Genomic DNA, 14,683 nt, shown 5'->3' on the forward strand with positions numbered 1-14,683 from the left:
CTGATCCTGGTTCCAGTTATATCAGCTAAGTCTGCCTTTTGCTTTTTGCTATTTGTTTTGGTTTTGTATTTTTGTCCAGCTTGTTCCAAATCTATATCCTGACCTTTGCTGGAAGCTCTAGGGGGCTGGTGTTCTCCCCCCGGACCGTTAGACGGTTCGGGGGTTCTTGAATTTCCAGTGTGGATTTTGATAGGGTTTTTGTTGACCATATAAGTTACCTTTCTTTATTCTGCTATCAGTAAGCGGGCCTCTCTGTGCTAAACCTGGTTCATTTCTGTGTTTGTCATTTCCTCTTACCTCACCGTCATTATTTGTGGGGGGCTTCTATCCAGCTTTGGGGTCCCCTTCTCTGGAGGCAAGAAAGGTCTTTGTTTTCCTCTACTAGGGGTAGCTAGATTCTCCGGCTGGCGCGTGTCATCTAGAATCAACGTAGGAATGATCCCCGGCTACTTCTAGTGTTGGTGTTAGGAGTAGATATATGGTCAACCCAGTTACCACTGCCCTATGAGCTGGATTTTTGTATTCTGCAGACTTCCACGTTCCTCTGAGACCCTCGCCATTGGGGTCATAACAGGGCACACTGTCAGCACAGATTGACCAGTGTCAGACTTGAGTAAGGTCACTACAGGGGCACTGGAAAATAAGAGATCAGTGCATTTATACGTTCTGCAGTAAAGCTTTAGCTCTGTATCGTGAAAATTACATCAGAATCAGAGAGTTGTAGATGCAACTCATTTACAAAAGACAGTACAGACCTAAGATTAGAATTATTATTACACAAGGCTTACCTGTTGCCGTTTTGCCGCCATTAAATTTAGCTTGTCTACCTCAGCTTTTAATGCTTTGTATTGTATTCCCAAGTCTTGCTCGGTGCCAGCATTTCTTAGTTTAACAATTCCTTCTTCCACCTTAAAATAATAAACGTACTCCATGACTAATGGGGAACTTGAATTGAACTAATGTCATCTCATACTGGACAGATGTTTTAACACATAAAAAAAGTAAATTACCACTTTCAGCTGAACAAGCAGTTTGTAGACATCCGCCATATCAGCCAATATCAGCAACCTTGTAACTGCAGACAGCAATGCACGTGCGGCTCGCACCATGTTCCCACGTTTCACAGAAGAGCACGGATCATCAGCAAACTCTCCAGAGCCGCTTCTCATCACCTCTCCTGTGAATAAATAGCTCTGTCAAATGAGATACAGAGTAGAAAACATAAAATACGTAATCCCTTCATGACATGTGACGTAACTGACACTGGTGGGGTCCCTGTATTTGGAGCAGGCTCATGAGCAGAACACAAACCATACCAGGGAGATGCTGATTTCTTCCTGTAACAGCAGCAGAGACCAGTGACAGCTCTGATCACTGCTGTGTAACAACGTCAGTGACAGCTCTGATCACTGCTGTGTAACAACGTCAGTGACAGCTCTGATCACTGCTGTGTAACAACGTCAGTGACAGCTCTGATCACTGCTGTGTAACGTCAGTGACAGCTCTGATCACTGCTGTGTAACAACGTCAGTGACAGCTCTGATCACTGCTGTGTAACAACGTCAGTGACAGCTCTGATCACTGCTGTGTAACAACGTCAGTGACAGCTCTGATCACTGCTGTGTAACAACGTCAGTGACAGCTCTGATCACTGCTGTGTAACAACGTCAGTGACAGCTCTGATCACTGCTATGTAACATCAGTGACAGCTCTGATCAATGCTGTGCAACAACGTCAGTGACAGCTCTGATCAATGCTGTGCAACAACGTCAGTGACAGCTCTGATCACTGCTGTGTAACAACGTCAGTGACAGCTCTGATCAATGCTATGTAACAACATCAGTGACAGCTCTGATCAATGCTGTGCAACAACGTCAGTGACAGCTCTGATCAATGCTGTGCAACAACGTCAGTGACAGCTCTGATCAATGCTGTGTAACTAATTACACACGTGGTCAAAATTGTTGGTACCCCTCATTTACGGTAATTACAGAAAAACCCACAATGGTCACAGAAATAACATGAATCTGACAAAATAATTGAAAATGAACAATTAAAGTCAGACATTGCTTTTCAACCATGCTTCCACAGAATTAAAAAAAATAAAAACTCATGAAATAGGCCTGGCCAGAAATGATGGTGCCCTTAACTTAATATTTTGTTGCACAACCTTTTGAGGCAATCACTGCAATGAAACTATTTCTGTAACTGTCAATGAGACTTCTGCACCTCTCGACAGGTATTTTGGCCCACTCCTCAAGAGCAAACTGCTCCAGTTGTCTCGTGTTTGAAGGTTGTCTTTTCCAGACGGCATGTTTCAGCTCTTTCCAAAGATGCTCAATAGGATTTAGGTCAGGTCTCATATAGAAGGCCACTTCAGAATAGTCCAATGTTTTCCTCTTAGCCATTTTTGGGTGTTTTTAAGATGTGTGTTTTGGGTCATTACCCTGTTGCAAGACCCATGACTTGCGACTGAGACCAAGCTTTCTGACACTGGGCAGCAGATTTCTCTCTAAAATCCCCTGATAGTCTTTAGAATCTGTGCAGGGTACAATTAAATCTCGACACCCTGTGCCAGATACAGCAAAGCAGCCCAGAACATAACAGAGCCTCCTCTATGTTTCACAGTAGGGACAGTGTTCTTTTCTTGATATGCTTCATTTCTCCCATCTGTAAACATAGAGCTGAAGTGCCTTGGCAAAAAGTTCAATTTTTGTCTCATCTGTCCATACAACATTCTCCCAGAAGCTTTGTTGCTTGTCAACATGTATTTTGGCAAATTCTAGTCTGGCTTATGATTTTTTTTCAACAATAGTGTCCTCCTTGGTCGTCTCCCATAAAGTCCACTTTGGCTCATACAACGATAGATGGTGTGATCTGACACTGATGTTCCTTGAGCTTGAAGTTCACCTTTAATCTGTTTTTCTGGGCTCTTTTGTTACCATTCGTATCATCCGTCGCTTTTATTTGTCATCAATTTTCCTCCTGCGGCCACGTCCAGGGAGGTTGGCTACAGTCCCATGGATCTTAAATTTCTGAATAATATGTGCAACTGTAGTCAAAGGAACATCAAGCTGCTTGGAGATGGTCTTATAACTTCTACCTTTAACATGTTTGTCTATAATTTTCTTTCTAATCTCCGGAGACAACTCTTTCCTTCGCTTCCTCTGGTCCATGTTGACTGTGATACACACCATGTCATCAAACAGCACAGTGAGTATCTGTAGCCCTATATACAGGCCCACTCACTGATTTCAAGATTGTAGACACCTGTGATGCTAGTTAGTGGACACGCCATGATTTAACATGTCCCTTTTGTCACATTATTTTCAGGGGTGCCATCATTTCTGTCCAGGCCTATTTCATGAGTTATTTTTTTTTTTTTTAAATCTATGGAAGAATGATTTATAAGCAATGTCTGACTTTCATTTCTTCATTTTCATAGAGCTTTTACTTATTACTTTTGTCCGATTCAATTTATTTCTGTGACTATTGTGGGTTTTTCTGTCATTAAATGAGGGGTACCAACAATTTTGACCACGTGTGGTGTGCCAAGGTGCTCAGAAGTACACAGATTTACATATAAAAAAATAAATTATGTTAAAACTGTATATACCTGGGCTATGTCCACTATATAAATTAAAGGGAGACTGTCACACTTCCCAGACATTTGTAACTAAAAGAGCCACCTTGTGCAGCACTAATGCTGCATTTTGACAAGGTGGCTCTTTTAGTTCTTGTCCCTGGCACTGCTGAAGCTAACTTTTTTGTCTCAACTTAGGGTCAGCCTCCTAGCGACAGCAGCATAACACCCATGGTTCTGTGTCCCCCAATGTGGCGAAGGAGAAATAATCGTTTTTGAAATTTGTCCCTCATACCTTGAAATCGCCACAGGGCAGGTCTTTCCCCTCTAATCCAGACGCCTCACAGCCGTCACTCATGGCCTCTGCGCGCCGGGCGCCGCCTCCTCTTCCTTCATTAGCGTTCCCGGCGCCTGCGCTGTTTTTTTTTTCCGGCATGCGCAGTTGCGCTGCCCTTTGAACTTACAGCGCAGGTGCCAAGGACGCTAATGAAGGATTAGGGGGGAAAAGACCTGCCCCCGTTGCAATTCCAAGGTCTGTTATTGCGGCAGACCATGAAAATTGTGGCGATACGGCCCACAAAAAACCCGGTATGTGTAAAATAAGCCTTAACCACAGTTTGTGCGCACGGCACAGCTCGGAAGGGAAGGAACGCCGTTTGACTTTCTCAACGCAGAATTGGCTGGAATTGAGATCGGACGCAATGTCGCGTTTGGAGAGCCCCTGATGTGCCTAAACAGTGGAAACCCCCCCACAACTGACACCATTTTGGAAACTAGACCCCCTAAGGAACTTACAGTGGGGCAAAAAAGTATTTAGTCATTCAGCAATAGTGCAAGTTCCACCACTTAAAAAGATGAGAGGCGTCTGTAATTTACATCATAGGTAGACCTCAACTATGGGAGACAAACTGAGAAAAAAAAATCCAGAAAATCACATTGTCTGTTTTTTTATCATTTTATTTGCATATTATGGTGGAAAATAAGTATTTGGTCAGAAACAAACAATCAAAATTTCTGGCTCTAACAGACCCATAACTTCTTCTTTAAAGGGAACCTGTCACCACGTTTTTGGAAGATGGGATAAAAATAGCGTTAAATAGGGGCAGAGGTGGGCGTTACATTAGTGTGTGTGTTATGCGTTTATTACCCACCTAAGTTGCAGAAATAACTTTGCAAAGTCTCCGTTTTCGCCTGTCAATCAGGCTGGTCAGGTCGCATGGGCGTTGTCTTCCCCCAGATTTGGCGTAGTTTTCCGTTGGTGGCGTAGTGGTGTGCGCATGCCCAAAGTCCGGAATCCTCTTCCAGGGGATTTAAAATAGCGCGGTGTTCGTTATTGCATTGGTGATCGGTGGGCGCGGCCATCTTCCTTTGGCCGCGCGTGCGCAGAAGCGGCGCTCTGCTGGCCGCGGCTTCAGGAAAATGGCCGCCGCGATATCCATCTGCGCACGCGCGGCATCCCGCGGCCATTTTCCTGAAGCCGCGGCCAGCAGAGCGCCGCTTCTGCGCACGCGCGGCCAAAGGAAGATGGCCGCGCCCACCGATCACCAATGCAATAACGAACACCGCGCTATTTTAAATCCCCTGGAAGAGGATTCCGGACTTTGGGCATGCGCACACCACTACGCCACCAACGGAAAACTACGCCAAATCTGGGTGAAGACACCACGCCCATGTGACCTGACCAGCCTGATTGACAGGCGAAAACGGAGACTTTGCAAAGTTATTTCGGCAACTTAGGTGGGTAATAAACGCATAACACACACACTAATGTAATGCCCACCTCTGCCCCTATTTAACGCTATTTTTATCCCATCTTCCAAAAACGTGGTGACAGGTTCCCTTTAAGAGTCTCCTCTTTCCTCCACTCATTACCTGTAGTAATGGCACCTGTTTAAACTTGTTATCAGTATAAAAAGACACCTGTGCACACCCTCAAACAGTCTGACTCCAAACTCCACTATGGTGAAGACCAAAGAGCTGTCAAAGGACACCAGAAACAAAATTGTAGCCCTGCACCAGGCTGGGAAGACTGAATCTGCAATAGCCAACCAGCTTTAAGTGAAGAAATCAACAGTGGGAGCAATAATTAGAAAATGGAAGACATTCAAGACCACTGATAATCTCCCTCGATCTGGGGCTCCACACAAAATCCCACCCCGTGGGGTCAGAATGATCACAAGAACGGTGAGCAAAAATCCCAGAACCACGCGGGGGGACCTAGTGAATGAACTGCAGAGAGCTGGGACCAATGTAACAAGGCCTACCATAAGTAACACACTACGCCACCATGGATTCAGATCCTGCAGTGCCAGACGTGTCCCACTGCTTAAGCCAGTACATGTCCGGGCCCGTCTGAAGTTTGCTAGAGAGCATTTGGATGATCCAGAGGAGTTTTGGGAGAATGTCCTATGGTCTGATGAAACCAAACTGGAACTGTTTGGTAGAAACACAACTTGTCGTGTTTGCATCCATCAAACACCATACCTACTGTAAAGCATGGTGGTGGAAACATCATGCTTTGGGGCTGTTTCTCTGCAAAGGGGCTGTTTCTCTGCAAAGGGGCCAGGACGACTGATCCGGGTACATGAAAGAATGAATGGGGCCATGTATCGTGAGATTTTGAGTGCAAACCTCCTTCCATCAGCAAGGGCATTGAAGATGAAACGTGGCTGGGTCTTTCAACAAGACAATGATCCAAAGCACACCGCCAGGGCAACGAAGGAGTGGCTTCGTAAGAAGCATTTCAAGGTCCTGGAGTGGCCTAGCCAGTCTCCAGATCTCAACCCTATAGAAAACCTTTGGAGGGAGTTGAAAGTCCGTGTTGCCAAGCGAAAAGCCAAAAACATCACTGCTCTAGAGGAGATCTGCATGGAGGAATGGGCCAACATACCAACAACAGTGTGGCGCAACCTTGTGAAGACTTACAGAAAACGTTTGACCTCTGTCATTGCCAACAAAGGATATATTACAAAGTATTGAGATGAAATTTTGTTTCTGACCAAATACTTATTTTCCACCATAATATGCAAATAAAATGATAAAAAAAACAGACTGATTTTCTGGATTTTTTTTTCTCAGTTTGTCTCCCATAGTTGAGGTCTACCTATGATGTAAATTACAGACGCCTCTTATCTTTTTAAGTGGTGGAACTTGCACTATTGCTGAATGACTAAATACTTTTTTGCCCCACTGTATCTAGATGTGTGGTGAACACTTTGAATCCCCAAGTGTTTCACAGAAGTTTATAATGCAGAGCCGTGAATATTTTTAGCCTGCAATTTTTTTTATTTTCACAAGGGTAACAGGAGAAATTGGACCATAAAAGTTGTTGTGCAATTTGTCCCAAGTACTCCGATACCCCATATGTGGGGGAACCATTATTTGGGCGCATGGCAGAGCTCAGAAGGGAAGGAGCGCAGCTTGGAATGCAGACTTTCATGGAATGGTCTGCAGGCATCATGTTGCGTTTGCAGAGCCCCTGACATGCCTAAACAGTAGAAACCCCCCACAAGTGACACCATTTTGGAAACTAGACCCCCCCCAAGGAACTTATCTAGATGTGTGGTGAGCACTTTGAACCCCCAAGTGCTTCACAGAAGTTTATAACAGCTGTAAAAATAAAAAATCATTTTTTTCCCCTCAAAAACCATTTTTTAGGCAGCAATTTTTTATTTTCCCAAGGGTAACAGGAGAAATTGGACCCCAAAAGTTGTTGTCCAATTTATCCTGAGTACGCCGATACCCCATATGTGGAGGTAAACCACTATTTGGGCACACGTCAAAGCTCAGAAGGGAGGGAGCACCACTTGACTTTTTAAAAGCAAAATTGGCTGAAATCATTGGTGGCGCCATGTCACGTTTGGAGACTCCCTGATGTACCTAAACAATGGAAACCCCCAAATCTAACTCCAACCCTAACCCCAACACACCCGTAACCCTAATCCCAACCCTAACCATAACCCTAATCACAACCCTAACCCCAACACACCAAAATTTTGTTTTCGCCTCAGATTTTACATTTTCACACAAGAAGTGGGTAAAAATAGCAACAAAATTTGTCCCACAATTTCTACCTATCCAGAGCTCTACACTGAGCACTTCTATCAGGGTTTTCATCGAAATCTCAGAGTGACACGATTCAGATGAAACCCTCAAGGGATTCGTTCACTATAATGAGGCAGCAGATTTACTCTTGACTCCATCTGGCCTCTGATCAGCAGTGTCCTTTCCAGAAGAAGTGCACAAAACTGTGGCCGATGGCACTTTTATTAACTCCTAAAAAGGCAGACACTGCTGGATTACAGGTCAGACCATGTCCACAGTGCCTCCATCTGGCTCATTACAGGGAATCTTCCGCCAGAGGTTCTTGTGTGAACCACATATTTCAGAGATTCACACGGATAGTTACAGGAAAAATGTGCGCCGAGCCTTACTGCAATCTTTAGGAGGCAGAAAGAAAAAAAAAAAAAAAACAAGAGCAGGTGAAGAATTGGTTTCATTTATTTTTTGCGCTGTTCCTCGTGCAGTATAAGTAATTAGGCGACTTTATTCTTTGGGTCGGTGCGATTATGGCGATACCAGATTTATATCGAGGTTTTATGTTTGGTTGAGGTCACACACTAAAAGATGCTTTTTATTGCAGAAACTAGTTCTTTGCATCACCATTTTTTGAGAGAGATATTTTTTCTATATTTTGGCCCATAGAGTCATGTAAGGATCAAGGACTTGTTTTTGCGGGAAGAGTTGATGGTTTTTATTGGTACCATTTTACATCTTAAAACATGACATATTTTGATCGCCTTCTATTCCGATTTTTAGAAGGCAGAATAAAACCAATTCAGGATTTTTTTTTTTTTTTTGGGGGGGGGGGGGGAGGGGGGGAATCTATGTAATTCCACATGTGGTAAAATTGATAAGGCAGTTTTATTCTTAGGGTCAGTACTTTTACAGCGATACCTCATTTATATAGTTTTTCAGTTTTGGCGCTTTTACACTAAAAACTATTATAGAAAAAAAAAATTATTTTTGCATCGCTTTAGTCTAAGAAATACAACTTTATTTTTCTGCTGATGGAGCTATATGGCAGCTTGTTTTTTGTGGGATGAGATGACATTTCAGCGGTACAATGTTTATTTATATCAGTCTTTTTTATCGCGTTTTATTCCAATTTTTGTTTGGCAGTATGATGATAAAGCATTGTTTTTTGCCTTGTTTTTTATTTATTTATTTTTAAAAGTGTTCACTAAAGGGGTTAACTAGTGGGACAGTTTTATAGGTCAGGTCGTTCCCGACACGGTGATATGAAATGTGTACCTTTTTCTTTCATACAAATATATATTTATGGGTACAATATCTTTTGATTATTTTGCTATTTTTTTTATATCTTGTACAATTATTCAATTTTTTTTTTCTACTTTGTCCCACTATGAGACTATCATTTTTTGAAGGCTGATCACTTGTATAACATGTGGATGCAGTAGCATCCCTAAGCTATACAAACTGTCAGCTCTGCACTGACAGATAAAAGTTGCTGATCATGATCTAGCAACTTTACTACGGTAGCTCTGGTGACCCGTATATTGTCATGACGACATCAGGTCACAATGGCAATGATTGGGACCCTGAGTCATGCCACAGTGTCTCCGATCCAAGGGCAGATAGCCTGTCATCCTGCCGACTCATGGAATGCTGCGATTGCGTTTGATGGCAGCATTTAGGGGCTTAAAGGGACGAGTGTCAGCTGTCAGAATCAGCAGACACCCGGCGGCGATCGTGACACAGTAATAATGCGTCCAGCGTCAATAAGGCCTAGGACACGTGGACGTATTATTACTGCAAATGTCAGAAAGGGGTTAATGATACTTACCCCACTTAGTCTTTAAAAATAAAAAATACAAGTAGAAAAACATGGGGGGTAACAAATAAGTCTTTCCATTTTTTTGTTTACTTTTAAAATTTTCCATTGATATGCTAAAAATATAAAAACTAAAAAGTGACCAAAAAATTTGGCGGCTTCCACGTACCACGGGGGAGGAGGAGGGCATGTTTGAAAACCAGTGAATGCAGAGTTACCTTTTATTATACAGAACATACCTTGCTTGCGAACATCCTCAACTGCATCTATTAACTCTTGCTTCAGAAACTGGCTTTCCTTGGCTATCTTGTCTCCTTTCTCCAGAAAATTTTGAGTCGCTTGCTCAACAGATGCAGCCAAAACATGAGCTTTCTTAGAGCGGCCTTTCTTCTTATTTGACGGACCTTTATTGCTTGTATTAACTAAGGTTGTTACCTGCATATGAATTACATTTCTACAATTATGAATATAAAAAGAACTAGATCTTACTCATTTCATTGTATGTCTTTAAACACCGGTGTCACCCCAGACCTATTCTATTCCGCCCTGCACAGGCATATAATGGCTTGTATATACCAGCGCACAGGGCGCCATGGTCCCTTGTCTGGGCGACAAGGCTGTGTGAGAACATCATATAGTGCGGGGGACCATCATACTATATTGAGGAGGGTTGTGGAGAGACAGTCATACTTTGTTGGGGCTCTCAAACTATATGGAGGCCTGTGGGGGAGGACCATCATACTGTATTAGGGATACAGGAAGTCCATCATATTATATGGAGGGCTGTGGGTGGGGACCATCATACTGTGAGATCATCATACTCTATAGAGGTCTGTGGGATGACCACCATATTGTATTGGGGCGGGAAGTGGCGGAGGGGGGGCAGTGGTGACCATCACAATGAGTGAGGTTTGTGGAGCCATCATACTGTGTAGGTGGAAGAATGTGTAGACATAATTCTGTATATGGGCATTTTTGGGGCATCATACTCTGTGGTGGCAATGGAAGCAGTGTCTTAGTCAGAGAGAACACTGAGGGGCTTTAACAGGAGCAAAATAACGAAGTTCAACAATACATATCCCTCTTTGTCTCTTGAAAAAAAAATGTTGGGAGGTATGCTTTTCTGTGATTGCACCTTGTGCAACGGGGCCCCATGATTTGTGTGTACGCCCCTGCTCCGGGGGATTATTACAATAGAGGGACCATGGGTAATCATTATTATTGAAGAAGCACAGGAGGCATTATTATTATTATTATATTATTAGAAAGCACAGGGGGTGTTTTTATTAGTATAAGGAGGTACAGGGCCATTATTATTATAAAGGATCAAAGGAAATTATTTTAAGGAGGTACAGGGGAGCATTAATACTACGAGGACAAACAGAACATTACTGTGTAGGGGCACAGAAGGGTCGCCGTTATTGTGCGGGACACAATAGGAGAGTAGGTACTACTTACAGTATTATAGTGCCCAAAGGGGTAGTTTTACTGTATAGGCTACTGGTTATACAGTGCCTTGCGAAAGTATTCGGCCCCCTGGAACTTTTCAACCTTTTCCCACATATCATGCTTCAAACAAAGATACCAAATGTAAAATTGTTTGAGAAGAACAAAGTGGAACACAATTGTGAAGTTGAACAAAATTTATTGGTTATTTTAAATTTTTGTAGAATTTCCAAAGCTGAAAAGTGGGGGGTGCAATATTATTCGGCCCCTTTAACTTAACCCCTTCATGACTTTGGGATTTTCCGTTTTTACGCGTTCGTTTTTCGCTCGCCTCCTTCCCAGAGCCATAACTTTTTTATTTTTCCCGTCAATATGGCCATGTGAGGGCTTATTTTTTGCGAAACAAGTTGTACTTTTGAACGACATCATTGGTTTTAGCATGCGTGTACTAGAAAACGGGAAAAATATTCCAAGTGTGGTGAAATTGCAAAAAAAGTGCAATCCCACACTAGTTTTTTGTTTGGCTTTTTTGCTAGGTTTACTGAATGCCAAGACTGACCTGCCACTATGATTCTCCAGTTCATTACGAGTTCATAGACACCTAACATGACTAGGTTATTTTTTATCTAAGGCTGGTTTCACACTTGCGTTTTTGTCTGCATGCGTTTTTTTAAAAAAACGCATGTGTGAAAAACGCATGTAAACGCGGTAAAACGCATGCGTTTTTTAGACGCATGCGTTTTTATAGAAAAACACAAGAAAACACAAGAAAACACAAGAAAACACAAGAAAAAACAAGAAAACCCTAACCCTACCCCTACCCCTAACCCTAAACGTGACTGAAATACGTGGCACTGAAATACGTGCAACTGAAATACGTGGTACTTAAATACGTGGCACTCAAATACGTGGCACGTGGCACTTAAATACGTGGCATGTGGCACTTAAATATGTGCCACGTGGCACTTAAATACGTGGCACGTGGCACTTAAATACGTGGCACGTGGCACTTAAATACGTGGCATGTGGCACTTAAATACGTGGCACGTGGCACTTAAATACGTGGCATGTGGCACTTAAATACGTGGCACGTGGCACTTAAATATGTGGCACGTGGCACTTAAATACGTGGCATACGTGGCACTGAAATACGTGGCACGTGGCACTTAAATACGTGGCACGTGGCACTTAAATATGTGCCACGTGGCACTTAAATATGTGCCACGTGGCACTTAAATACGTGGCACTTAAATACGTGGCACGTGGCACTTAAATACGTGGCACGTGGCACTTAAATACGTGGCACGTGGCACTTAAATGTGTGCCACGTGGCACTTAAATACGTGGCATGTGGCACTTAAATACGTGGCATGTGGCACTTAAATACGTGCCACGTGGCACTTAAATACGTGGCACGTGGCACTTAAATACGTGGCACGTGGCACTTAAATGTGGCACGTGGCACTTAAATACGTGGCACTGAAATATGTGATACGTGGCACTTAAATACGTGGCAATATGACTGTCAGAAAATGTTCATTAAACGGTTAGGGCTGAGGTTAGGGGTAGAGTTAGGGTTAGGGTTTGGATCCCTTTATCACCTTGATGGTGGTGGGTGGCTTTTCAGTGTGTTTTCTGTTTTTTTTCTATAAAAACGCATGCGTTTTTAGCGCAAACAAACGCATGTGCTTAAAAACGCATGCGTTTACATAGACAGCAATGCATTTTTTTGCCGCGAAAAAAACGCATGCGTTTTTTCGCGGCAAAAAAACGCGCAAGAAAATACTGCAGGTAGCATTTTTGAAAATGAACGCATGCAGACAAAAAACGCATGCGTTTGAAAACGCGACCAAACGCATGTGCAAAAAACCGCATGCGTTTTCAATGTTAAATATAGGGGAAAAAAACGCATGCGTTTTTTGTGCAAAAAAACGCTGCAGACAAAAACGCAAGTGTGAAACCAGCCTAAGGCTACGTTCACATTTGCGGCCAGCGCCGCAGCGTCGGGCGCCGCAGCGGCGCCGCATGCGTCATGCGCCCCTATATTTAACATGGGGGCGCATGGACATGCGGCGCACTTGCGTTTTGCGCCGCATGCGTCGCTGCGGCGCTCGCGTCGGGGCGCAGAGGACGCAGCAAGTTGCATTTTTGCTGCGTCCAAATTCAATGAAAAAAACGACGCATGCGGCGCAAAACGCAGCGTTGTGCATGCGTTTTGCTGCGTTTTTGTTTGCGTTGTGCGCTGCAGCGCCGACGCTGCGGCGCACAACGCAAATGTGAACGTAGCCTAAGTGGTGAAAAAAATTTTCAAACTTTGCTAAAAAAAAAAAAAAAAAATTGCGCCATTTTTCCGATACCGGTAGCGTCTCCATTTTTCATCATCTCGGGTCAGTTCAGGGCTTATTTTTTGCGTGCCGAGCTGGCGTTTTTAATGATACCATTTCGGTGCAGATATGTTCTTTTGATCGCCCGTTATTGCATTTTAATGCAATGTCGCGGCGACCAAAACAACAATTCTGGCGTTTCTCATTTTTTTCTCGCTATGCTGTTTAGCTTTCAGGTTAATGCTTTTTTTTTATTGATAGATCGGGCGATTCTGAACGCAGCGATACCAAATGTGTAGGTTTGGTTCTTTTATATTTATTTATTTTGAATGGGGCGAAAGGGGGGTGATTTAAACTTTTTTTTTTTTTTTACTTTTGCCATGCTTCAATAGCCTCCATAGGAGGCTAGAAGCTGGCACAACGCGATCGCCTCTGCTACATAGCAGCGATCATCAGATCGCTGCTATGCGGCAGAAATGCAGGTGTGATATGAGCGCCGACCACAGGGTGGCGCTCACAGCTACCGGGGATCAGTAACCATAGAGGTCTCAAGGACCTCTATGGTTACTATACAGAAGCATCGCTGACCGCCGATCATGTGACGGGGGTCAGCAATGCGCTCATTTCCGGCAGCCCGGCCGGAAGCTCCAGTTAAATGCCGCTGTCAGCGCTTGACAGCGGCACTTAACTTGTTAATAGGAGCGGGCGGATCACGATTCTGCCCGCGCCTATTGCGGGCACATGTCAGCTGTTCAAAACTGCATCAAAGCGGGGGTTCTGACCTATCCCGTCCGAGGTCAGAAAGGGGTTAATACTTTGCTGCGTCACCTTTTACTGCGATTACAGCTGCAAGTCACTTGGGGTATGTCTCTATCAGTTTTGTACATCGAGAGACTGAAATTCTTGCCCATTCTTCCTTGGCAAACAGCTCGAGCTCAGTGAGGTTTGATGGAGATCGTTTGTGAACAGCAGTTTTCAACTCTTTCCACAGAATCTCGATTGGATTGAGGTATGGACTGTGACTTGGCCATTCTAACACCTGGATACGTTTATTAGTGAACCATTCCATTGTAGATTTTGCTTTACGTTTGAGATCATTGTTTTGTTGGAGACAAATTTCCGTCCCAGACTCAGGTCGTTTGCAGTCTCCAACAGGTTTTCTTCAAGAATGGTCCTGTATTTGGCTCCATCCATCTTCCCATCAATTTTAACCATCTTTCCTGTCCCTGCTGAAGAAAAGCAGGCCCAAACCATGATGCTGTTACCACCATGTTTAACACTGGGGATGGTGTGTTCAGGGTGATGAGCTGTGTTACCTTTACGCCAAACATATCGTTTGGCATTGATGCCAAAAAGTTTGAATTTGGTTTCATCTGACCAGAGCACCTTCTTCCCCATGTTTGGTGTGTCTCCCAGGTGGCTTGTTGCAAACTTTAAACGACACTTTTTATGGGTATCTTTGAGAAATGGCTTTCT

General features: G+C 43.6%; 1 protein-coding gene across 1 annotated transcript in view; it reads right to left on the reverse strand.

Annotated features, from left to right (window-relative positions):
• The window catches only part of CTNNA1 (catenin alpha 1), a 119,662-nt gene that overhangs the window by 66,001 nt on the left and 38,978 nt on the right, over positions 1 to 14,683 (reverse strand). Inside the window, exons 3-5 of the mRNA XM_077266024.1 lie at positions 9,677 to 9,872; positions 1,011 to 1,177; positions 789 to 908 (exon numbers count right to left, since the gene is read on the reverse strand). Coding sequence (XP_077122139.1) covers positions 789 to 908; positions 1,011 to 1,177; positions 9,677 to 9,872 — 483 coding nt within the window. The remainder of the gene's footprint in view (positions 1 to 788; positions 909 to 1,010; positions 1,178 to 9,676; positions 9,873 to 14,683) is intronic.

Source organism: Ranitomeya variabilis, chromosome 5, assembly GCF_051348905.1.
Source record: "Ranitomeya variabilis isolate aRanVar5 chromosome 5, aRanVar5.hap1, whole genome shotgun sequence".
Classification (NCBI taxonomy): Eukaryota; Metazoa; Chordata; class Amphibia; order Anura; family Dendrobatidae; genus Ranitomeya; species Ranitomeya variabilis.